The sequence below is a fragment of the Pseudorasbora parva genome, chromosome 6 (genome assembly GCF_024679245.1).
Source record: "Pseudorasbora parva isolate DD20220531a chromosome 6, ASM2467924v1, whole genome shotgun sequence".
NCBI lineage: Eukaryota > Metazoa > Chordata > Actinopteri > Cypriniformes > Gobionidae > Pseudorasbora > Pseudorasbora parva.
The window spans coordinates 14,182,266-14,209,546 of record NC_090177.1 but is presented as its reverse complement, the minus strand read 5'-3'; the positions used below and the strand labels follow the sequence as shown (position 1 = coordinate 14,209,546).

Sequence of the window (27,281 nt, the reverse complement as noted above, 5' to 3'; positions counted from 1 at the left end):
GCAGAACTATGCTCTGGATCCTTTTTTGTGATACTTTAGAGATGCAGCCTTTGTGCTGCATTTACTACCACAAATAGGGTTAAATTTTTTTTTATTATTATTTGAAGTTGTAAGAGGACTTCATAGCTTGTTTTATGATGTATGGGAGAGAATAAAACTAAAAGTTAGTGTGGGTCAGGTTTTTACACTATTAATGTCATATACTGTACACTAGCAATATATTAATAATACATTTTAATAACAAATATTTATTTCAACCACTTTCATATATGTACTCAAAAACATGCAAACCTTTTTTTTAATAGGTGAATTTGAAACAGGCAGAAATTCGGGCAACCCTCAACAAGGAACTTTTATTGTGACCAATATGGCGGCTCCCGGTGGAAGGTCGGTGTTATTCGTGTGCTTGGGTAAGAAAGATTATAAAATATCGCCAGGCTTTCTCGTACTTGTGATGTTTGGACGGAAAGATAATAAAGTAACATATCAGCTGCAGGAAACCGTCAAACTATCATCACTGTTTCAATCAATGATCACTCTTTCACTGGCCTCGTTCACTGAATGAAAGCTGTCATTGTGAACTGTATCGGCATACTGATGCAATCATTCGCAGATCTCATTTATTCATACATTAATGAACATTTAGTGTTTATATTGTCTCTTGAATCTATGTTAAATATTGTAGTAGATGGTGCGTTCAAGTCCACCTGGGAAGCTCATATTTACGAAGTAGGAAGTCGTGTTTACGACGTCATGTTCAAGTCACTTTCGTCGGAGTACTTTCTCTTAATTAATTACACAAAATACAGTAAGGCTCTTAAAATCTACTTTCATAAAATGAAGAACAAGGATTGTGCAGCATTGTTTTGCTTTATGTTTTTAATTAATTTATGAAGCCACTGTAAATTGTATCTTTTCATATTATAATGCTGTCATATGCGATCACTGTAAGTAGAAAAACCTGACTGTTAAATACCTTTAGGTATTTTGGTATTCCCCCTGGTTTCTCACTGACACACCCCCCACAAGAATGTGTTACATTTATGAAAATAAAGACGTAGCATTTCCACAAAAACATTAAGCAGCAACTGTTTTCAACATTGATAATAACAATATTTTTTTCTTGAGCATCAAATCAGCATATTAGAATGATTTCTGGAGGATCATGTGACACTGAAGACTGATGCTGAAACAGAATCAATTGCATTTCAAAATATATTTAAATAAAAAACACTTTTTTAAAAGATACATCTTTTAAATACATTAACAAATCGTATGAACCCCAAACGTTTGAATGATAGTGCATATACATTTGTACAATGTAGAAAGCAACCGAGGAAAAATAAGTTTATAAGAAGATAAAATAAATAACTTAAAAGATTCACATAAAGATCAAGTGTGTTTTACCTATGCTGTTTGTCAAGCCAAGAAGTTACTTATTTTAATGCTTATTTTTCTATATGAAATAAAAGTGATATATTATGTATATTGGTCACATGTAATAGATGGCTTCTGAACAATACAGTTCTTCCATTTCTTCAATATCCAGGGAATATTTGCAGATCCCCAATCGCTGAGGCTGTTTTCAGGAAGATGGCCACAGACACTGGGGTGGTGGACAAGGTAAGTCACTGCATGTGATGCTTCTTTTATTGATTGATGTAGATGTTAATATTTTGCCCCAGCTTACAAAGACTCAAAAAAGAATTGCATATGCTTCTGTGAATTGATTGGGACAGTGCATCATCTTCTGGATGAATGCATTTGGCTGGTCTTGAAGTCCTAGCAGGTATGTAACAAAGTGCCATTGGCACTCCAGAGCATCTACCCTTTTGGATGAGAGCATCAGTATCAGGATCTTTTTGTTTTTTGCCAGATACACTTGCTCTTAATGGAGATTTTACTTTATTGCTGAGGTTACACAAGGAACAAATATTAAATTTTGCTGCTCAACAAGTTTGACTAGAAGAATGTGAGGTAAAACCTTTCGAAACAGTTTCGGATTCATTCCAGCCTTCCAGCCAGAAATATCCAGAAGTGAATGCTTGGCCAACATGATCCCATTCTACATGCAGTAACAAATAGAGTAACATGCGGTTGCAAGAATCTGTGAAAATGTTCATTATTTTAACAAAATAAAAATAATATGCCATGCCAAACTAAATAAGAGACCATTTTACAAAAGGTATGGTTTTTTTTTTATTTAGTACTGTCCTGAGTAGGATGTTTTGCATACATTTCTTTTTTACATGAATAAATTAATTTCATATTTTTGATTTCATTAATTTCAAAAATTTTATTTAAGATATTTTTTCAATGATTCAATGACGGTGGGGTGGTGCCGCGGTCGGCAAGTGATATTAACTGGGAGTGACCTCGTAGGACAGTAAAGTAAGTGCATTCTGGGAGGTGTTGTCTTTCATCCATATGAGCCAAAAATACATGTTCTGCCTTTTCTCAGTCTAGAAGGCACCATGATTTCACATTTCTACTACATAAATGACCCAATTTAATACAAACATTCATCTTCTCAGCTGTGAAGTACCCCTTTAAGAATCAATGGTCCATACACTTTTGAACAGGGTCATTTTAACATTCAGCTTTTTTTGTCTTATTGATTGTGTAAACATTTTGTAATACAAAATATTTTATTCAGGGCAGTACTAAAGAAAAAATAACATGCATTTTGTATGATATCTTTGTAAATGCTATTTTTCTGTTGTGTGTTTATGCATGTTTGTATGTATAATTTCATCATCATCAATGCTGTGTGTATGTGTGTCTTCAGTGGAGAATAGACAGTGCCGCCACGTCCACCTATGAAATCGGAAACCCCCCAGATCACCGTGGCCAGGCCTGCATGAAGAGACATGGCGTGTCTATGAGGCACGTGGCGCGGCAGGTACGGCGGGGTCCTGATTAGCACTCAGCGCTAGAACTGTGTTCTCTGTGTGTTACAGTGGGTTATAGACTCTGGTGCCACCTCAGATTGGAATATTGGCAGCACTCCTGACGCCCGTGGTCTGGCCTGCCTCAGGAAACATGGCATAGAAACAGATCACAGGGCACGACAGGTACTGCAGATGTGGGATTTTGTGTGTATGTATTATCCACCGTATTTTGCGATGCTAAAGTAAGCTGTTTTCTTTGAATGTGCAAGATTTGCGGGTTCATTAGCCAATATATGTAAATAGCTAGAGGAATAACAGTTCAGAAAAACTTTGCAATACGAATCAGTGTTAATGAGAACGACAACAAGATAAAATACCAAGATAGATAGATAAATAATAGGTTGCAAAATAAAGCATCATAATGGATGTTTTTGTACAGCCAGTATAACTGGAAGCGAATGACACTGGAAGTCTTGCACATTCAAGAGAACACTTATTAAGGCTGTGTTCACAAAAGGCATGTTTGGTTCGATTAAAACGAATCCTGGAGCGATTGCTCTGTTAGTGCGGCTAATGCAGAGGTGGGTAGAGTAGCCAAAATCTTTACTCAAGTTAAAGTACAAGTACTTACGGAAATATTTACTCAAGTAAAAGTAAAAGTAACAATCGTAATAGTTACTTGAGTAAGAGTAAAAAAGTATTAGATGAAAAAACTACTCAAGTACTTAGTTACTAGTTACTTTCGATCTGATTGATAAGATCCAAAAACCCTGAATTTCAGACTACTTAGAGAGCTTTCACACACCTCTAAATATATATATATGTGTGTGTGTGTGTGTGTGTGTGTGTGTGTGTGTGTGTGTGTGTTTAATGGTTAAACAGTGTAAATTAATGGTGTGCTGGGCTAACCACAGCTCTTTTTAAAACATACTTTGTTCTTATATTTTTATAAGTATATGCATTCTTAAAAATACAGTCCCATTTTTAAACGTATGTATACACTGCAGACTGTTGTCTGTCCGGATATGTGTATAAATGCAAGATGTCACATTAGGCTATTCAATTTGTTTCGTTTTTAGCCTGATCCATCAGTACCTATGGCAACGTTTATGCAAACCACAAAATATGTACCAATACGTACATATTGCGACAGTTTCAAAGTGAAATGTCCACTGGGTGGCGCTAAAAGCTTATTTTTTTCTAGAACAGATTTGCGTGAATCTGACATGTTTTGTTACGTTGTGTTTTTAACGTAGCCTACACCCACACTAAACCTACCCGAAAGTGTTAACAAAAGCAAATGTGACAAAAATAAAATTGTGTCCATGTATTTTTAGCTTGTGTTTAGAACTCGTCTTTGAGCTCTTATCATGACTCGTTCTTCATGGGGTTCGTTCTCAAGCTTTTCGCATTGCAAATACAAATCTGTATCAGCTGAGCTATCGAGCAAGTCTGGTGAATCAGAAAAGCAGAACATGGAGCTGTGACGCAAAATTCAAAATGTTTTACAAACCATAGACTAACAAAAAATGCAGTTTTTCTGCCTATAGTGTTCATTTCTGTTGGAATTCCTGCAGTGTGTATTGGTACGTATTTTGTGGTTTGCAAAAACATTGTCACAGGTACATTTTGCCAATGAGGTTGCTCGTTTTATGAGAAAAAAAAGATATGTAAATGTGCAGATGTGAACGTTTGTTTGTGGACGTGTGTTCGGAGGATTCAAATGATTTGTCAATGCTTGCACAAGAGCGCATATGAGGAAAACACTCGGACAGTGTGTGAAATAGTATTACAATAAAGGAAAAGTGCCCATAGTTACCAAATTACCATTAATAGTGTTCAAATATAGGCATCATTGTTACACTTACCACTGCTCTCAGGTTGGAGCTGGAATTATTGTATGCTGAGATGTCAGTTCATACTGGTGCACACAGCATGCATTACATTATGAAACTGTTCTTTTTGACATCTTGGACTGAAAACAGGCTGAACATGAGGCCACGTACGGGTGATCTGCCGTAGCTCACACATCTCCCTCTGCTTCGGCCATCATCTTCTGATTAAACGCGCGCTAATTTTATGCGGGTGATGCGTATCCACCTCTCGCGAAGCAGACTCTCCAACGTTTCGCGAGACTTGCGAACAAGTCATAACTTATTTTAAAATATATAATTAATTATCACCATTGACAGTAGCGGAGGAACGCCACCGAATGTAACTAAGTAAAAGTACAGTTTTTTCACAAGAAATGTACTTGAGTAAAAGTAAAAGTACCCATTTTTAAATATACTCTAAAAGTACAAGTTACCCAAAAAATGTACTCAAGTAAATGTAACGAAGTAAATGTAATTCGTTACTACCCACCTCTGGGCTAATGTGAATAAGTGTGAATGCTGCCATCCCAACCCTGTTGCACAACAAACAAGTGGACCGAGACACTGAAAGATGGGTCTTGATCCGCTTCCAAATTAACTCTGGTGCAGTTTGAATGATATATAAACAAACCAAACTTTCGTCTCATAAAAAGCTGACCGATTAGGTTGTGAGCGTATCCTTTTGCCTTTAGATTCAGTGATAAAAATGCCAATCTAAATGCTAAGCAGACCAAGACTACATTTTTTTTTTTTGTGGTCCATACCAAATGAACCATGCAAACTGAACACACCCTAAAATTAGGTGGATAGATAGAGGAGAACAAGTGCAAGAAGCTTTCAGCACAATATTGCTATATGGTACCATATATATGACACATTTATCAAAATTTCACTAGCTTCAGTCAATGTCACTCATACAGAAACCTTGCAGATACACAAATAAAACCAGTTTTGACGGGAACTTGTGTGAGAAATATCTAATCGTAATTTGCAGCCAAAAGCACACACCATAGATTTTATCTTTCTTCTTTTAACTACTTGCCTATAAATTGATTCCGACAGACGTTGACCCCTCTTCTCCATCTTCCTCTGTGTCTGCCATTTTTCATATTTCTTGTATATTTCCTTTGGAAATTCTCCACAGAGGGTTGTTGTTTTGAATTGACTTCCAAATAGTGTTCGGTATGTATTTTGATAAAACATAGTCGTACATCACCAGCATATCCTTCATAGCACATGCATAAATCAAAAATAGATTAAATAAAGGGGTCATGAACAGGCTTTAAAAAAAAATTATACTGTTGTCTGAGGTCAACTTAGGAGTTTGCGTGGTTTTTACATTCAAAAATATCATAATGAATAAATTATAGGCTATCTTCTACCTTGGATTTCAGGCTCTCTCCTGCATGCTCAGTTGTTATGGATGTGCTACAGAGAAGACTGCTTCAGCTTGGATTGGATAAGATTTGCATATTATAATGAGCTTCAGCTTCATCGTCAGTAAACGTGGGAATTGTTTTGAAAACGTGTGGGAAACAGCAACTGGAATGATTCGTCCCACAGGGCTCGCAAAATATCTTTATCAAAAAACAAAATGATTTATCTCTCATTCACCCGAGATTGATTGGAATGTTATTTTTTATTACTTGGCCCACCCAATCTGTGGATAGAAGTGGATACACACACACACGCACAAGCCCCACTGCAGAGTCAGACAAATCAGCATGTTCAAAACTTCTGCGTTTATTTTTCCTTCAAATATCAGAGTGAACAACGCACATCAAGAAAGGAATGCTATTTTAATATTTAAGATAGCTCGTCGGCAGGCCAGGCTTCCGTTTTTGTAGCCCGTCTGGAAAACACATACCCTTGGGCTTTGCGAGCCATGGCCCATAAATGTTTGAGTCTGATCCCAAATCGCAATGAACCAACAACACCACAAATTAAGGATTCTCAAGCCTGTGACTGTGCTAAGTTATGTTCAGTTAGATGCACGCGTACACAAAATCAATAGATATCAAATGATTTGTAACAATGCAATACTATCACATTTCAGTTTTTTTAAACGCTTGCAGGGAAAGTGTTAAGTGGAGAGGATTTTCTGTTACTTAGATACGCCAGTAGGTGGCGACAAGTGATTCTCTTTATAATTTGATTGATTGATTCATATTCATTCAGAAATGCCAATACTGTGTTTCAATGAGACTGTGTTGCAATTATTTTAGCTAGTGAAGAAAACAAAGTAACTCGAAATATTGTATCTTAAATGTAAGTTACTCAATGTTAACTTATTTATTGAACTGTTGTATAAAAACATCATGTGCAGTTGGTCTGCAATATGAAATTCCGTATTTCATATTATCATATTCGTATAAGCCTATTGCTTAAATATAAATTCAATAATTTAGTTTTAGGCTGATAGGAAAAAATAATTGACTCTACTAGCTGAGCAGTGTGACAACAGTGGAAAATTACCTAATGAAATCTGTGACTAGTTGAGTTCATTAAATGTTCCCACCTTGCTTGTTCAAAATTAATACGGTTGGTTCTGGTCCTTGATTCCGATCATGATAACTTCACTAATTTGCGATAAAACACGGCTATGACCCCTTCACCCAATGTTTCTTTGTATCACTGCAGAACACCCTTGTTTGTTCTCATTGAAGCTTGAATTATTGTGAATGATCAATTGAGTGACCGAGTGTATTACCTGCGGTCAGATTTAGCATATTCCTACAGGTCACATACACATGCAGTAGGGTCACCAAATCTAACAAGGCAGAGGTTAGAGGTTCCCAAATTCTGTTATCCCCTCTATTTCACACACAATGGGTTTAATGTTATCCAAATTGTTTCATGACAAAAACCTCTAATGCTGTGTTGTCAGATTTGGCGACCCTGCTGTTTGTGTGTATATGTTCACATCAGAGCAAAATGCTTTTTGAGAGTCTTTGCAAAATCACAGATTTCTCTAGGTCACTGATTTCAGCACCAGTGCTAGCCGTGTAAGCATATTTGTTGATCCTAATGGCCTTTATTCCACTACTTGTCATTTAGTTTTTTGTTTGCTGGCCATCGCCACCTGTTTGGCACGTACAGCTTTGAGGAAACATGCCAAACAAGTTGGCTGCTGCATCACCTTGCATGAAATATACATGGCCTGACCTATTACTGTCAGACCTAGAGAAAATCCTAACTCGCGTGCTTTCCACCCACATATTCCAGCCGTCAGTCAGATATTCCAGTCATGTGGGCAGGCTTTAGCTCGGCCTTTAGAGGTCAGGTTCATATGGGGCTGTACAGAGCTGAGCTCACACTAAAGACATCTTTATCCCGTTGACCTCACACAAATCAACAGCCCCAATTATACAAGAAAACACATGTAGCCAAACAGGCGTTCCTTGACCCCCTCTCCCCCCACCTATATGTTGTTCATGATTTCAAGTTTTTGCTCTGTCGTTTTTGTAAATTAAAAACATGCATTGCTATTATGGCTCACTCTCTGCAGTGGCATCCCAGATGAATCATGTGCTCTTGCTCAATATATGCACACATATAAATGCAGCCACAGATGTGCTTTGATCTGTTTCTTAACTCCATGTCTTGAGTGAGGGGAGCGAATGTTCGAACAGACAAAGACAGCACGTCTACTCGCTCTCTGGCCCTTTGCTTATGTTCCCTGGAGCTTGTCCAAGCCAGGAACATGCTTTTTTGGCTGCAGATTTGCCTCTTTTGGTGAAAGAGAGGAAGAATTAGAGGGAAATGGAGAGGGAGAGGTGGGTGGGGTGTGGGGGGCCTGTGGGCCGAAACCACTGACCCGTGCTTTGTGGGTCACTGCAGGACAATGCGAATGAAGTGTTACATGCGTTACTTACACAGTCTTTCTGTTTGTTAGGTTACCAAAGATGACTTCATGACTTTTGATCACATTCTCTGCATGGACGAAAGCAACTTGAGGTATGTGCAGGGGTATTGGGAATTTGGTGGTGGGAAAACCCTTAATCTGGGGATTCTGGCGCCTTGTGTAAAACATGACACACTTGCTCTATACCCAAAAAACATTACCTATGAGCGTGTGTGTTTGTGTGCGCATATACTGTGTACAGTACCGTCACAATTCCTGTGCCAAGTGTGCGAACGCACAGGGCCTCGCACCTGGCGTGCATTTTATGTACGTTGTCTATTTTTTTAATACAGTTTTTCTACCCAACATCGATAATAAATAACATTTCTGCTGTCTCGCAATTCTGCAAAATCAAGGCCATATGAAAAAAAATCTGCAATTTTTTAAAATTAATTTTCGATTGCGCTAATCACTGTCAGAAAGGGATGACCAATCAAATCCAAAAAGGCGGGTCTTACTGTCACCGTCACAACCATAGACCATAGAAAAATAGGTCACAATGCAACGAGAGCTCGTGGAGAGATGCAAGTCTGTAATTATTACACAACTGTTTTAAGATTGAAATGTTCAGCCACCAACTGTAATAGACTTATCTATTGATGAAAACCACTCAGCTTTCTATGAAATGTTGCCGTTTTGAATTGAAATTATGCGATCATGATTCATGTAAATCATAAATGAATGTGACAAGAAGAAACGTTTGCGTTTTCACTATTAGATGAATAAGATTGAATGTTTGCACATTTTAAAATAAAGTATTTTTAAATGGTTGATCACCTAATAACTACAATTAGACCTTGATCTTATTCTATCATTCTTATTTAGACTAGTTAGTATTCCCTTAGATCGCTTTTAATCCTTTAATTGCTTCATTATTGTTGTTGTTATCATTATGCCGTAAATAGGCTATCTTATCATTCTTATGAGCGTGTGCGTCATGCTGCATGTCACATCAAGATTTTATATATAGTTTAACTCTGTGCATTTTACATTTTTATTGCAGCATTTGAAAAAAGGTCAAACCAATTTTTTACAGATGTACGAAAGTTGGGTACGTTACTTTAGCAATACCCGCGAACGCACGCAAATCAATTGCAGAAAGGGCCTCGCAAGTCAACTTCGCACTGGGCCTCGCACCCCCCTTGCGACGGCCCTGACTGTATACATATACTGAATATGTGTGTATATATACATTTTCAGTAAATGATCAGGGTTCTGCTCACCAGGCCAACCAAGGACGGCCTATATACGATCAGTTCTATGTAGGTCTATATCAGGGATTCGCGGGTTGATCCAAAATGAGCAGGTGCCTGCGGTCACCCGCAGTTACGAGTCATCCAAAAATATTTTTAATGATATTCGGGTCACGGTCAGTCGGGTCTTTGAAATAAAGATGCCAATTAAACCTTTGTAATTTATATAGTACTAGACACAATTTACAATGAAATACATTGGCAAGGAGGATCCTCTGCGTTTCAGCATAAGTGCAGCCAGTGAGCACACATTCAACTTCACAGGTCCTGTCATGGAGGTGAGAAGAAACCGTCTCAACCCAGGGATGGCTGAGTCAATATTATTTCTAAACAGCGCGAGGAAAGCAAAAATGAGTAGGCTAATCTTCTGTTTTAGGCCACCAAGGCACCTTATAGCCCTTTTAACCCCTTTCCTGACGCGAGACAAAATGCCTGATTGCCGATTTGCCAACACGTTGAACTGAGCAATGCCATTGTACATTGTATAATAGGCTACTTTTAAAAAATGTAGATCGGTAATGTCAGTTTTATGTATTTTTCTGAGAGGGTGCAGGATTTTTGTTGGGAAAGTCGGGGTAGAGATGCACACTTCGATTAGACTGGACAACACATGCAGCATCTTAATTGTTAAAAAATGTAACAAAATAAATTAATAAATTGACGCTACGATGAGCATACTACTTTTAAAAAATTCGGGTCGGGTACAATATTTTCCGGTCGGGTGCGGGTTATTCATACATTGACCCGCGCATCCCTGGTCTATATATTATCAAACATGCTTATCTTTGCATGCTTTTGATCTAATGGAGAAAATAAGATCATGCAATTTACATATGAACGCATCCGGAGACAGCGTAAAACATGCACGGCTGCGTTAGTTTCTGCTCTGATAGCCGCAAGACCAGCCAAACACCTTGAGTGTGTTATTCTCTGTACGTTTTACGTTTGCAAAACAAACGTTGGTCTTCAGCCGACAAAGCTTAAATCCCGTCTGGCTAACGCACTTCCCATAATGTTTACGCATTAGGTCAGTAGGCGGAGAGCAGATGGTCTTTTGCGGCTGTTCAAATACATTCGGCTGATTGTTAACATTACGAAAGCAATCGTGACGAATGTGTTTTCGGCCACTTCTGGAAGTGGTCAAAAGGCTCAAAAGACCCATTTATATTGACACTGTGTTTTTTCTACTTTTAAGTTGCTACAAAAGATTTATATTTCAAAATCTCTTTTGAATTTACTTTTTTAAACAATTTTCAAAATGGCACAACTGTTTTCAACAATGAGACATTTTGAGCATATTACAATGATTTCTGAAGGATCATGTGACACTGAAGACTGGAGTAATGATGCTGAAAATTCAGCTTTTTATCACAGAAATAAATAGCATTTTAATTATATAATTAAATAGAAAACATTGTACAATGTTATTTTACATTTTAGTAATATTTCGCAATATCAATAGCCTCGGACTCACACCTTACCCCTTAGCTTTTCTTTCTGACATGAGGATGATTGATGTCGAGCAACATTTAGTGAATGAATTATATCAGGACCTGTCAGCAGTCTGAGGGTATAATGAAGTAAAGAAGGAAGGAGTTTTTTTTTTAGTCTGGGGCTGGGTATTGTCAGAATCACATGTTCTGCTAGGTCTAGTGCTTATTAAGAAGATTACTGAGTTCTTTAGATTCCTTGTCTTTTCTCTGTGGTTCTAGGTCTCAGCCTTTTCTCTGTTGCTCTGCACGACAGACTGACACGATACATCTCACACTCATGCTTTAGCGATGATTATCTGTCTTGGGTTAATCAAGACTGAAAATATGCATGTGAGGTCATCAATTGTTGTATTTTTCCTGCTATATTTCAACATTATGTGAATGGGTGGTATGCCCTAATGGTTAAAGGTCTGAGCTGGTAATCCTAAAGGTCATGAGTTCAAACCTGGAAGGGATGATCCCTGAACTGGAGAGTTAATGAGACGCTTGGTCAAGATGCTGAAACCTGGCACAAAGTGTGTGCAGAGTGTGTCAGGTGTTTTTTTATTTTATTTATTTTTTTATGTATGTATGTATGTATACGTTCTTTAAGATTCATGCATTTTGTTATGCTTTGTCAAGTTGATGTTAAATGCAAGACTGTTAAATAGCATCTTATGTGAATGTCTTTTAAGAAACTCATCCAATCACTGTCTAATTATCCAGGCCTTCCTTTAAAGGGTGCATAAAACACATTTTCTGCCAACCTACCTATAGAGTAGTATTGAATCCTTCATATCTCCAAAGAGCCAAACTTGTGGAGGTGTGCAGTGGGCGGAGCTAAAGAGTCACAAGCGCGCGCACACAATACATCATGGCATTATCCCTGGATAACATTCGATTCACTATACGTTCATGTTGTTAACATTGTATGCACTTACATGCCGATTGCCAACAAAACACAGACATTTGATGCAGTTTTACTTACCGCCTGTGGTTTCAACTCATGACCGGGAACAAAAAAACAAACACTTGCACAACTCTCTTGCTGCTTCGAAAAAACAAACTGCATCCACACATAGTTCAATAAACACACAAGGTTTTTGCAGTGTGGAGAATGTTAATAGCAAATATAAATAAATCAGTTTCACAATTAGTACAGAAGCTTATTTGATTTGAAGCCGCTTTAGCGGCTTTGTTGCCATATTGACGGAGTCTCGAAAACAAGCGTTATAAACTTGCTAGTTTAAAAAAAAAAAAAAACATGTCAAGCTCATGTCCACCGTTAGCCTAGAAATCTAAAAGCACCCTAGCGGCAGCAAATCTAATCTGCCGCTAGTGTCGTTCGTCTAGCAACTCTCAATACACTTTTGAGCTGTAAAAACCAAACTCTGGTCGGGCCAATCACATCGTGTATAGAGTCGGTGGGCAGGGCTTACCATAATGACGGCCGAGTTGCGCTTGCATGCTACTAGTAAACACAGAAGCTGGCGAACGGTGGTCTTTCGAGCTTTTCTCTGAGAAAAGAACAAAGAACGGCACTGAAGTCATTCTTAAAAAGGGAAGATTTGTTCTGAGTTTTGCCGACTGGATACGGCGAATGTTTAATCTATCAATGAGCTCCGCTTCACGTTGCTCTGGTTGGTTGTAGCGCTATCCAGTTGTGTGCAGAGGGAGTTTGAAAGATAACCGTTTATCCCACCACTCAGATTGAGCCTTGGCAATGGTGAGTTTCCATACCAAACATCTTGATGTGGGTCTGGCTTGTCAGGCTAGTCCACCATTTGAATGCAAGAGAATCTCCAGATTATAGGGCTGGCTAAATAGAAAAAACCTATCAATGGGTCTGTCCAGTAACTCATGATGAACCTCAGGTGAACTATACACTTTTATGAGAAGCATTTCAGTGTCATGAATAGGTGTCCCTTATATTGAAGGGGCTGGTCATACGTCCAACTAGTTAAAAAAAAATTGGCCATGTTTAGCATAAGAAACCAACTCTTCAACAGTGAAAATAAGTCAGAATGCATGAAATGGCATCAGACTACCGTTCAAAAGTTAGGGGTTGGTAAGAAGTCTCTTATGCTCAGCTTTTTTTTTTTTTAAATGCTGAATAAAAACATTAATGTTGTGAAATATTACCATTTAAAATGACACTTTTCTATTTGAATATATTATTAAATGTAATTAATTATTGTAATGCAAAGCTGACTTTTCAGCATTATTACCATCTTTAGTGTCACATGAGCCTTTGGAATTTGATATGCAGATTTTATATTTTATTTTGATCAGTTGAAAACGATTGTGATTCTTTGAATAGAAAGTTCAAAATCAGAGCATTTATTTTAAATATCAAAATATCTTTTGTAACATTATAAATGTCTTAAATATGAATTTAATACCTCCTTACTGAATAACCTTTTTTTATATATATAATATTAAAGTGTTAAAATGTGATTTTAAACTCATGATATCCTCCAAAAATCAAACCGTAATGTCAAATTTGGTACATTGGTGCACTTTTTAAATATATTTTATCAATATAATACTATTTCCCTCCAAAAACCCTGTTTCAAACAACCCACAAACTAGTTTGAAGATATGTAGTTTTGCACATCCCTAATGGTTCTTGTTTGTTTTTAATAGTCTCGTCATTTATGATTAACCACATCAGCTATCAGTGCCCAGGCGTTATGTGCGTTATGATTATTAATTATTTTATTTTATTTTGTGTGGTTCTTTTTTTAAATCTGTTTGTTTGTGTATGTGTTGCAATGTCTTGGTCCTGGGAGACTGTTGCAGAAAGAACAGACAGATCCTGTCAACTTTTATTGGTGCTTAAATCATATTTCTGAATTAGGCTGAAAGAACTTAAGGAATTGCACCATTGATATGATTATGCACCAGTCCACTGGCTGCACAGGATCTAAGCTGTATGTATGGTTTTCTTACAGAGATTTGAACAAGAAGGCAAGCAGCATAAAAAACAGCAAAGCCAAGATTGAGCTGCTCGGCTCCTATGATCCTGAAAAACAGCTTATTATCCAAGATCCGTACTATGTAAGTATATACACACATGCACACAGCAGAATCAGTCCTAAACCCTGGTCATTTATTGCCAAATACTCAAAGCAAATGGCCCCAAATAAAATTAATTTATGAAAGTTCCAGTCATTGCGGCACATGACAGAGATCCTATAGTCTAATAACATATGGTGAGTTTATATGATGTCTTACGGTTCATCCCACAATCGCTATTCCAGCTGAGTCCGGCTCCCGCTGTTTACTAGTGTGGGAACTGTTTCGGATCAACCTAGCGATGTTAGATTATTGCGATGTTTCCCACAACCATCTCTTCCTTATAACATTTATCTTCAAATGTGATCATTGTTTGGAAGGAGGATTCTTGTATGATTCATGGTGCGTCATAATTTCACAATTTTTATATTGCTTATTTGGATATTGAAATGCTCAGAAGTAAGTCCACTGTAGGAAAAATTTATTTTCCAAAAAACACTGTGGCGCTATCGAAACATTGCTCTGTGTTGTGTATTGAGTTACGGCTTAACCTGTAGAGGGCGATGTAGTCCACGATACATTGGAATGGATGTTGGTAAGAGAGTGAAGGAGAGAAAGAATAAACACACATGTGAAAGAGTTGAAGCTAGCTGTTTGCTCGAGTCTGTTTTCCTGTTAATTATTGCAATACTTAACAAAATTGGCGACGAGGATGGCGACTGCCGGTGTGCCTCTCCCTGCATTATTTCTGCCATGCAGTGGACAACCCACTATCCCGTTCGATATGTGGATGAAAATGTTCGGGAATTACCTCCTCGCTATTCACGCAGAGGGAGATGACTGGCCCGATACGAGGAAGCGTGCAATCCTCCTACACTGCTTGGGCACCGAAGGCCAGCGTATATTCTATACACTCACGAACGTAGGTACAACATATGATTCGGCAGTGGCTGCACTGCGTGTACATTTCAGTCCAGCAATAAATGTCGTGGTGGAACGACACAAGTTCAGGCAAAGAGTACAGAGGCCACATGAGACTGTAGCAGAGTATGTGGGAGCGCTACGCGAGTTAGCTACTACGTGTGGGTTTGATGGTAATACAGATGAAATGATACGGGACCAACTTATTGAGCATGCTAGCTGTGCAAAAATACGTGAGAGACTGTTAGTACAAACTGAGGCAGACCTCACACTGGATAAAGCAGTAAAGTTGGCGTGTCAAGTGGAAGCAGCAATTGGATATGCTCAGACTCTAGCGTCGGAGTCGCATGCTCCAGTGCACGTGGTGAAGGCGAGACCGAAACGTCCATTCAGAACCAGAGCAAAGAGCAGTTACTCCGCAGAGCCGGCAGCAGCTCTGAAACAGGATCAAAGCTGTTTAGATGTGGGTCAGCAGCTCACTTGGCAAATGCCCAAGACTGCCCTGCAAGGAAAGTGACATGCCGAAACTGCAATAAGGTCGGGCACTTTGCTCGGGTATGTAAGTCCAAACAAAACACAGCCAAAGTAGGAGAGGTGGTTATTTTAGAAATGAATACGGTGCGAATGATAGAAAATGGACAACAAGACGACAAACTCACATGCACAGTAACCATAAAGGGAAAAGCAACTTCCCGTACTGTGGAGTTAGTGGTGGATACGGGATCGGCGGTGTCAATCATTCCGGAGCACCTCTACAGAACGCACTTCAGTGATGTGTCGCTTGCTGAGCCAGAAAAAAGGTTAGTGACTTACACCAAAGCTGACGTTCCAGTGCTAGGTTGCATGTTAACTACAGTGCAGTATGCGACCATTACAGTACCAGCTACACTGTACGTTGTGAAGACAGGCACGGCCCTGCTGGGAATGGACTTATTCAGAGCGCTGAGACTTTCTATTGACAACAACAGCGTACTCTCACCTGCGGGTTCAGTGATAGAGACCAGAGAGATCAAAGCGGCATCTGTGACTGGGGAGAAGCTAGGTCTTGCTAAAGGCTTCATTCACTGTGTAAAAGTCAGGAAAGACGTCCAGCCGGTTCAACAAAAGCTGCGGAGACTCCCTCTGTCAGTTAAACAAGCTGTCTCTGCTGAATTGGAGAAACTGTTAGAAATGGATGTGATAGAGAGGATTGACGCATCTCCATGGGTATCACCCATCGTTGTCACCCGAAAAAAGAATGGTGCAGTGAGAATGTGTGTGGACTTACGTGAACCAAACAAGGCGGTAGTGATGGACAGTCACCCACTTCCCCATATGGAGGATCTCTTCTCTGAAATGCGTGGAGCTACTGTGTTTTCCACCATTGATTTAGCAAATGCTTACCATCAGGTGTTACTGGCAGAGGAAAGCAGAGATATGACGGCATTCATAACGCACAAAGGGCTGTTCAGGTTTCGTCGGGTTCCATACGGACTGTGTTCAGCCCCAAGTGCGTTCTCCAAAATGATGTCTCTAGTGCTGAAAGATCTCAAGGGGGTCCAGAACTATCTGGATGACGTCATCGTCTATGGCACAGGAAAGGAAGAGCATGATCGTAACCTGCAGATGGTGCTGGCTGCACTAAAGGAAGCTGGCCTCCAGCTCAACAATGAAAAATGCCACTTCAACCAGACCAGCCTACGGTTCCTTGGACACACCATCTCAGCCCAGGGTTTGCTGCCAGACAAAGACCACCTCAAGGCTATTACAGATGCTCCAGCGCCTAGCGACGCCACTACACTGCGTTCATTCTTGGGGCTCACAGCATGGTATGCAAAATTTGTGCAAAATTTCGCATCTCTGGTGGAGCCCATGCGAGACTGCCTGCGTGACAACACATTTCAGTGGACGGCAGCAGCACAGTCAAGCTTTGACATGGTCAAGACTCGCATTGTAACCAGTTCAGCGCTATCCGTCTTTGACCCCGCCCTTCCTACAATTGTGTCTACAGATGCTTCGGATTATGGCCTGGGTGCCATACTGACACAAATGCACTCTGATAACACGGAGCGCACAGTTGCTTTTGCCTCACGCTCCCTTACTCCTGCGGAACGGAAATACTCCATTGTAGAAAAGGAGGCGTTAGCCTGTGTGTGGGCTGTGGAAAAGTGGAGGACATTCTTATGGGGGACAAGATTCACATTGCGTACAGACCACCAGGCGCTGACCACACTGCTACACACAAAAGGACTTGGGCGCGCGGGAATGCGTATTGCCCGGTGGTCAGCCAGACTTCTTTGCTTCACGTACGACGTAGTGTATCGTGCAGGAGCACAAAACTATGCTGCTGACTGTCTCTCCCGTCTGCCTCTACCATCAGAAGAGAATGCGGAGCCAGTGACTGAGCCCGAACTTGTAGCTTTGCTGGACACAGAACTGAAAGCTCTCTCAGTGAAGGACTTTGCTGTGGCATGTGAAACATGCCCAGAGCTTACTGCCATCAGGGCACAGATAAAAAAGGGGTGGCCTAAAACAGCAAAGTCTCTACCTGCAGTGCTCAAACCCTATTTTGCTACAAGAGATGAACTCTCAGTTCAAGATGTGACAATATACAGGGGCCCTCACCGACGGCTAGTGCCTGTAGCCCTGAGAAAACAGTTGATGGACCTGGCACATGAAACTCACCAGGGTGTTGTGCGCACCAAGCAGAGGCTGCGTGACTTATACTGGTGGCCCGGCATGGACATGCTGGTGCAGGACAACATTAGTGCATGTGTAACCTGCCAGATGAATGATAAAAGCGCTAAGACGCATGCTGCCCCACTTCAGCCAGTTTCACTGCCAGACGGTCCATGGCAGAAAGTAGGAATTGACATCGTCGGACCGTTTGAGTCAGCAAACTGGGACTGCCGCTATGCAGTGACTCTGATTGATTATTATACAAAGTGGCCGGAGGTGGCTTTTACACATTCAATCACAACCACGGCTGTCACTACCTTCCTGGCTGCTGTGTTTGCACGCTTTGGTAACCCCACAGAACTCATTAGTGACAACGGGACACAGTTTACCTCGAGCGAGTTCACAGAATTTCTGGCAGTGAGAGATATTACACACAGGAAAGTGTCTTTGTATTACCCACAAGCAAACGGAGCCATTGAACGCTGGAACCGCGTTCTCAAAGAAACACTTCTTACTGCTGAACAGGAGAGGAAATCGTGGAAAGCATTCATACAGGCCTTCTTACTCTCATACCGTGCAACTCCACACAGTACAACTGGAGTGTCACCATATGAACTTATGTTCAACAGGAAAATGCGCACGAAGGTGAACATCGGTCCGGCAAGGAAATCCACTCTGCTGACAGAGAAACAGCTGCGCAATCGTGTCATCTCTAAACAAAATGCATCAAAAATTTACACGGATGTGAGAAGAGGTGCACAAGTACCAAAGATCAAAGAAGGAAGTTTAGTAAGAGTTCGAAAACCCTTCCATGTCAAGAAAGGTCTGTCAAAGTTCCATAGACCTGCCAGGGTGGTACGGAGAGCTGGTGCAAATGCGTATGTGCTGGAAGATGGACGCACTTGGAACGCTACTCATCTCTCACTGGTTCCTGACAAGGTAAAAGATGTTATTGACAGTCCTGTTCCGGTACCTGTGCTGGGACCTGCACAAATGCCGGATGTTCCAGTACCTGAGCCGGGACCGGCACAATTTTCCGGCGATGCGCGGATGCCTGCCAGGGTCAGAAAAAAACCTGCATGGCTTAATGATTACGTACAGTAATCCCTTCTCATGGCCTTTGGGGGGGAAACTAAGAGGGAATGAGACTGAAGTTATATAAATAATAGTAATAATTTGAATGCTGTTTTGCTTGTGACTTTGTTTGTCTAATTTGGTTTAAGTTTAGCATTTCTGTTGATCAACATAAGATTGCATGTTGTACGGTTAAATTGTTACAACGGAAAAAAAAAAAAAGGTTTAAGTTGCATTATATTACAGCCCAGTTCTAAGGGATTTAAGAGACAGCGTATTTATTTTACTTTACCTGGTAAGCTTATTAAACAAGAGGGGAAATATGTTGTGTATTGAGTTACGGCTTAACCTGTAGAGGGCGATGTAGTCCACGATACATTGGAATGGATGTTGGTAAGAGAGTGAAGGAGAGAAAGAATAAACACACATGTGAAAGAGTTGAAGCTAGCTGTTTGCTTGAGTCTGTTTTCCTGTTAATTATTGCAATACTTAACACTCTGTTTGTGCATCCTGACCAGTCCGACATCAACAGACAGCATTGGCTCAACTAACGCTGTGAGTTGGTGGATGGGACTATTTATTTCTGTGTATTTCACAATGTCATTATTATTGATAATTATTTAAATAGATGCATTTTTAATCGCAATTAATTACACACTAATCGTGAAATTAGCCATACGCCATTTATCTTAATTAAAGTCTTAATTCTGTCATAATTTGCTATATCCAGCAAAGTAAACAATCAGATTGAAAGGCGATTCTCAAAAAAAAGAAGCTTTTTCAAGGTAAATTTAGGTTTCTTTTCAAAAAAGGGGCATTTGGAGACTCCAAAATGACCCCATGATAACTAAATGATATAAGGAGTCCACATAATTTAAATATTTATGTACACCAAAGCTCCCCTGAAAATAAAGATTACAGGAAAAAAACGTTTAAGAATTCACAGTGTATAGCATGTGTACAGTGCAAAAGCAAAGATGTTTTTTACATTTTAATCAAGTTGCAACACTGAACAGGACAACATGGAGATGCCCAAAAAATTTCTAAACCAGCCACTTTGACCCTACTGCATATGCCTACTGCAGTACACAGATCCATTCAGAATTCCTAAACACATCAACATGCATATAATCCGGCCATAGGATGGTTTGACATTCTATTCCGTCTGTATTTCACACAGATCGTGTTTTAAAGCAAAAAACACAAAAATGGCTGCAATAGCTTCTCTCTGCCATCTCTGATGTGATCAGCCTGGTTTTCTTTACATTAGCTCAGTCTGATAAACTCCAGACTTCAAAAATTATCTAAGTGTGTGACATTAAAGGGTTAGTTCACCCAAAAATTCTGTCATTAATTACTTACCCTCATGTCGTTCGACACCCGTAAGACCTCCATTCATCTTTGGAACACAAATGGAAGATATTTTTGTTGAAATTCGATGGCTCAGAATGTCCTCCATTGACACCAATGTCATTTCTTCACTCAAGACCCATAAAGGCACTAAAGACGTTGTTACAAAGTCCATCTCACTACAGTGGTTCTACAATTGTATGAAGCGACAATAATAGTTTTTGTGCTCAAAACCCCCCCGAAATAACAACTTGTATAGTGATGGCAGATTTCAAAACGCAGCTTCCCGAAGCTGATTCATGAATCCGAAGCTTCGAAGCATTATAAATCAGTGTATCGATTCATGATTCGGATCGCCAAAGTCACATCCGAGCCATCGGATTAAAACAAAAATATCTTAATTTCTTATGGGTGTCGAACGACATGAGGGTGAGTTTTTAATGAGATCATTTTTGGGGGGGGTGAACTAACCCTTTAATCACATTAATGAGGCATTTTCACATGCTTCACTACGTTATTTGCTTTAATGCATTAAAGGGATCCCCTGGTGTTGAGACTTGTATGGCTTAATATAACATAAATAATGTCTCTTACTGAATTATGTAGTAGAAAACCCATGAAAGATCTACGTTATTTTAAAAATCGATTTTATATTTGGACCATGGGCGGTGCCATTTTGTTTGCGTTCTAGGTTGATGACGTAGAGTGGTTGAACTCCTCAATCAGCTGGCATTACCCGTAGCTATTTTTACCACAACGCAACTCGAAAATTGTTTCAGAGTTAAACAAAACCAATGAATTCCTTTGTAATTATACTTAAAACACACTCAAACATACATATGCACACAAACTCACCTACAAGTCACAAACAGATCGGCGGGCGCGCACACGACAGGCTCTGTCTCAATCGAGATGTTGGGCTGCTCAGTCTCCACGACAGGGGCTGAATCTGAAATCGACCCTATACCCTTAAATAGGGCATTATTTGAAGGGACGGCCATTTGTAGTGTTGTCCGACACCATAGTGGACATGTTCGAGTGCAGTCATTCAGTCTCACGTTCCACCGCAATAACGAGTAAAGCCGATTTACAAACAGCTGTCCGACTTCACGCACTCAAACATACATGTGCACACAAACTCTCTCTCTCACACAGACTCACACACACCCCAACAGATCGGCGCGAACACACACACACACACCCCAACAGATCGGCGCGAACACACACACACCCCAACAGATCGGCGCGAACACACACACACCCCAACAGATCGGCGCGAACACACACACACACACACACACGCACGCACTGCGCGCGCATACATAACCCTCAATCTATTCCCTGTGTTGATATCCTGTTCAACACATCCTGTTCCCTAGATAGACTGTTGATAGTAGATTAACTATAATGCCTAATGTGACCAGCAGAGGGAAATATCTAGGTAGGACGATGGGATAAAGTAACGTGAGGAAGAGAGGCAGGATGTTTTGGTGATGATGCATGGGATTGAGACAGAGCAGTCAGGTGTGTGTGTGCGCGCCCGCCGATCTGTTTGTGACTTGTGTAGGTGAGTTTGTGTGCACATGTATGTTTGAGTGTGTTTTAAGTACAATTACAAAGCAATTCATTTGTTTTGTTTAACTCTGAAACAATTTTCGAGTTGCGTTGTGGTAAAAATAGCTACGGTAACGCCAGCTGATTGAGGAGTTCAACCACTCTACGTCATCAACCTAGAACGCAAACAAAATGGCGCCGCCCATGGTCCAAATATAAAATCGATTTTTTAAATAACGTAGATCTTTCATGGGTTTTCTACTACATAATTCAGTAAGAGACATCATTTATGTTATATTAAGCCATACAAGTCTCAACACCATGGGATCCCTTTAAGGATTTTGAATTAATCGTATTTTTAAATTATACACATTTCACCATTAAGATTACTACAGGAGAGTTTATTGGTGAGTGTGTGTTGTGGTTTGTTGATCGTGTAGAGAAAATGTTTTGGGAATGCTGCAAGCAGCCTATTTGGTTGTGGTGTGCTTGGATAAAAAACTTAAACATGTACTTAGCCAATAAATTAGCCAATAAATCATGTCCTCTGTCTAGGTCTTTTTCAGAAAAAATAGGAATTGGATGCATTGTGTGGTCCTGGCCTCAGACTGGTTTGAGAATGAGGATTCCTCAGTGGATATCTGTGTTTCTGCAAACTGTCAACACACACTGGATATTAATGTCCTGTGGGTGAGGACAGCTTTTAAGGAATAGTTAACTAAAAAATGAACATTCTGTCCTCATGTCATTAAAAGCCTGTATTTCTTCTGTGAATTAGAAAAAGAGAATTTTTTCTTAAGAACAGGTCGCTCTTGGTCAGCAGCTACAGTGTTTTGTTTTGAGGATTTCAAATTGATACACTAACTGGGGAACCAAATCAGTCCGATTCGTGAACAGTTGATTTGGAACAGTTTTAACTTTAAAAATTTGACTCAAATGATCGGCTTGTTTATGAATCAGACCCTGCTGCTCCCTCAAGATTTTCACTGAATATTGATCTAAATTTGGACTGTTCCTCACAAAGTTATTATATAGTAGCATAAGACTTGGTATGTAGATCAAAAGTTGGATCGACCACTGTTATGGTGCTTTTACGTGAGTAAATAATGGCATTGTAACTTGTTTTGGGCGATCTATCCCTTTAGAGCTGCAGTCCGTAACTTTTTGCACTCTAGTGATTAATAAACAACTGCATGCATCTTGCGGAAGAACATTGCAGCCGGAGCTACTTCTCTCTGTTTATGTCTATGGCGGATTACGCAGGGACTGTGCTCCTCCGCATCAGTACCTACCAGTCTGGCCTGAAATAGTTCCAATATAAATACTTATTATAAGTGTACCATAATGATTCAGGGTAAGACAAAAACACAGTTTGAAAAATGGATTCATGCTGTACATTCTCATTATACAATTTTTGTAAATTTTGAATTCAAAAAAGTTACCGACAGCAGCTTTAACAATAAGGCTAACAACTCTGGATGAATCTTTATGCATGCTCAATGTCTGTTTGCTAAAATAAAGCCAATGTAAGAGTATTATTTTGTATTTTAAACCAAGACGATTAGTGTCACAAAGTGTCATAAACACCCAATTATGACAGAAAAGTTGATAAGCCAACAGATAAAACCACAAAACTGATGTTTGGAAGGGAGCAACGTCGATTATGAGAGATGCTAGGGAGGGAACGGTTGAGTATGTTGAGAAATAGAAATTGGAAAGTCCCCGATGGGCCACTCCAACTGAGATCATTAGCATTCCCCCTCCAGACACTGCCAGGTCATCCCGCTCACACCACCAGATCTCCAAGACACATCTGTGAAGGTCAGCAAACTCGCTTTTAGGTGAGAAGATGTCTAAGGGCGGATTAAGGACACGTTGTGAAAATGTTTCATTAGGTTGAGCGCTTCCAGAACATGTGGTTCACAGCCATGCTAAGGTTGTTGAAGATTATCCTTGGCATGCTGAAAGGTGTAAAGTTGTACGTTTCCTCTAGTATTTCTTCATGGCAGACCACCAGCTGGCTGGAAAAAAAAAACTGACTGGTATTTTGTTTTGCGATATGAAACCTATTTGACTAGATCTTAATAGCTCTATTTGTAAAGAATTAATCATTCTATGATGATTGGGGTGATTTTGTTGGGGAGTGCATCTGCATAGAAAATAACAAATTGCAAGCATAAATAAATACAGTAGAACAAAGATAGAAATGAAAGTGCTTTGTTTTTAAGGTAAATCTAACTACCGATACATTCAGGTACAGACATAATCAAATGTAAAATAGCACTGCAACCACCACTATAGATTAAATATATTTTATATTATTAATTAATTGATACAATGTATCTTTGTTAAAGCTACAAAAGTGATTTTCTCTCTTGTTGTTTGACTAAAATTGGTGACATAAACAGCTGACAGTATATTAGGGTGCTGTCACTTTAAGGCAAATGTGCAGATCCAAAGTAATATGCATCCGCTTTCTTTCTCAATTGTTCGCAACACAACTGTATTTACGAGGATACTCGCAGAGACTTTTTGCATACATGTGTCTGTTCAAGCTTAAAAAGGTGCGCGGACAGAAAGCAGCGTGTGAGTTTCAGTCTTCTTGTGCTTGATGTTTAAACTGGCAGGACTTAGCACATGCAAATGATAAACGTACACTCTATAAAAGGTTAAACTTTGCAACTAATCTGCGAATTACATGCATTCTGATCTGGGGGCCTGCATGGATCACGGATCTGCTATGAACTATATCGATGCTAAAACGATTGCGCTGCCCTAGAGCAAGTGCTTCTCAGACCGGTCCTGGGGACCCCCCATGTCTCCCTCATTAGTAACACCCAATACAATTTTGCAGTCTCTACTAATGAGCTGATTAGTTGAATCGGGTGTGTCAGATAAGGGTGACATCCGAAATGTGTGGTGGAAGGAGGTCCCAGGCCAGGTTGAGAAGCCCTGTCCTAGTGGGTAGGCCTTTCTGCCTTTGCCTGGACTGTGATTGCAGTGCGATCCAATTAGCTAGCCAAATGCTTAGCGCTGCTGCCAACTAAATATTTTTTGTGGTCGACTAGTAGTCGCTCATCTAAGCTATTAGTCGTTTATGATATTAAATATACGTGGGGTTTGGAGCGGCATTGGAAAATGGTTTCAGGGATTCCACACTTTACACAAACCCTTGGATATGCGTCTAATAATAGTGCACATTTATCTAGGTTAACCTTTGAGAGAGAGCGATCATGTTAAGTGCCTAACGTCAGAATACTGCTTAAATATTTCAAAAGATAAGCCATGTTTGAGGTCGATGAATGATAGGTGAACGTTTAGATTTCCTGCTTGACATACCACATAGGCCAGCTGTGTTAACAATCTGTCGGTTTTCTTTGTTCTGCGACTAATTACAATTTTGGTGACTAAGCTTCTCCTCATTGGTTAACATTTAGTCAACTATTTGCGGGCAGGGGGATTCTTAAGGGGATGCTCACTCTCCCAAAATTGAAGTTTGAGAGAAATTGTGGTTCTTTGAGTGCAGTGTCTTGGGATAGGGCTGGTATTGTGTCTGTTCACAGACGAGATCCACAGCTATTTTGGCTTTTGAACTTCTCAATCTGAGCTAATAGAAGAAACCAATTGTGCGAAAGTGTTGTTTTTTGTTAACTGTCTTAGGGCCAGATTTACTATACGGGGCGAATTAGTGTGAGAGCGCAATCCCATAAAAGTGCCGATGGGAGTGCAAAGTTCAGCCCGTGACTGACGACACGCAAATTAAACAACTCAGACGCAGCCGGATCATTTCCATAATGACCAACGCGATCTACCAAGATCAGCGCAAATTAGTGTCTTGCTGACTAGCGCAGATGACCTTGCATGATTCATTTAAATGCTCTCCTCCCATAAATTTGGCTTCTGAAAGGGAAACTCCTACAAATGCATACGCAATAAGTTCAGCCACAAAAATAACCGTCCACGCTTTTTCAGAACTCATTTTTCCACTGCAACTCTTCAGTAAATCCTGACAGTAGTTTTTTTAACGGTTTAAGCTGTTTGTAAATCTGGCCCTAAAACCAATAAATATAAATATTAAATGAAAAACTTGAACGGAAATTAGAAATGTTGCTTTGGCAACTAACTGAAATAAGTTGAAATAAGTACTAAATTGACAAGCTAAATGTAATAAAAAGGATATAAGCAAATAAAAAAAAGAATACAACGAAAATAGAAATACCAAAACGGCATATAAATACTAAAATACAATGCAAAACCTTTACTATATATTTTTTTGTTCTCCATATTATTTTTTCCCCTCCATATTGCAGTCTATGGCAGCAAATAGAACTTCTTATATATAAATACAAAACTTTTCTTAAATATATACATGCATATGTGTGTATTTATTTATATATACATAATAATTATACACCATACACACACATTATGTAAAAACAAACTTTTGTTTTGGATGGATTAATCAGTTGCCCAGCACTAATAGATATATATTGTACATACATTATAATGTTGTGATGCCTAAATACATTTTTAGCATTTAAAGTGACTGAATCATTCTATTGGTCAATGCTGGTTGTTATAATGCATCTCAATGTTTGCTAATATTAATACAATCTGACAACAGTAGTTCATAGGTATTGCGTTTAAGCCCAAATTGAGCAACAAAAAAAAGTATTCTGTTCGGTCATAATGCACATATGCATTCTAGAGGAGAAAAACAATTTTAAATTAGTGCTAAATATGCTTATAAGCAATTAAGACATTTCCTCTGTGCTGTCTTTTGATCTGGTGTCTAATGGGTTCTGTTTTTTTTTTTTTTTGCTTGCAGGGGAGTGATAAAGACTTTGAGACGGTGTATGAACAGTGTGTGAGGTGTTGCAAAGCCTTCCTGGAGCAGCACTCATAACACACACACACACGCACAGAGCTACCATCTCATGAAACCTGCGACGCTTCATCATGAGATACTCACAGATAAATGTCGGATTGAAACATTCTTTAAGTGTCTTCGTAAGCAAAACACACCAACCAAATGATTGCAACGAATAGAGAAGCACTTTGTCTTAATTGTGAAATAAGTTACAATGTCATATGCTTGTTTGAGCAGTGGTAAACTGCTTTTGTTGATCATGCTCTCTAAAGAGAGTCAATTCACCAAAATAAACCAGCTAAAAATGCTGAAATTACTCTCTGAAATGATTTGTCCTCCTCTTAGACTAACTTTTTTAGCAAAATTCTAGTACATTTTCTATGACCGATGAACATGATGCTGGTTGTGTCAGTGCTTTGGGAAAGATGGATGCCATATGACA

At 39.5% G+C, this 27,281-nt stretch overlaps 1 protein-coding gene across 2 annotated transcripts; it reads left to right on the top strand.

Moving 5' to 3' along the window:
• The first annotated feature begins 325 nt into the window (after positions 1-325).
• acp1 (acid phosphatase 1) lies at positions 326-27,155 on the top strand. 2 transcript variants are annotated; one of them, XM_067445742.1, is made up of 6 exons: positions 326-410; positions 1,550-1,623; positions 2,789-2,902; positions 8,661-8,722; positions 14,349-14,454; positions 26,798-27,155. In XM_067445742.1, the coding sequence occupies exons 1-6, from the start codon at positions 368-370 to the stop codon at positions 26,873-26,875; spliced, it is 477 nt and encodes a 158-aa protein (XP_067301843.1). In that variant the 5' UTR covers positions 326-367; the 3' UTR covers positions 26,876-27,155. The 2 variants fall into 2 exon arrangements, with proteins under 2 accessions (XP_067301843.1, XP_067301842.1); XM_067445741.1 differs by lacking the exon at positions 2,789-2,902 and adding an exon at positions 2,961-3,074 and having other exon boundaries at positions 328-410.
• The last annotated feature ends 126 nt before the right edge of the window (positions 27,156-27,281 follow it).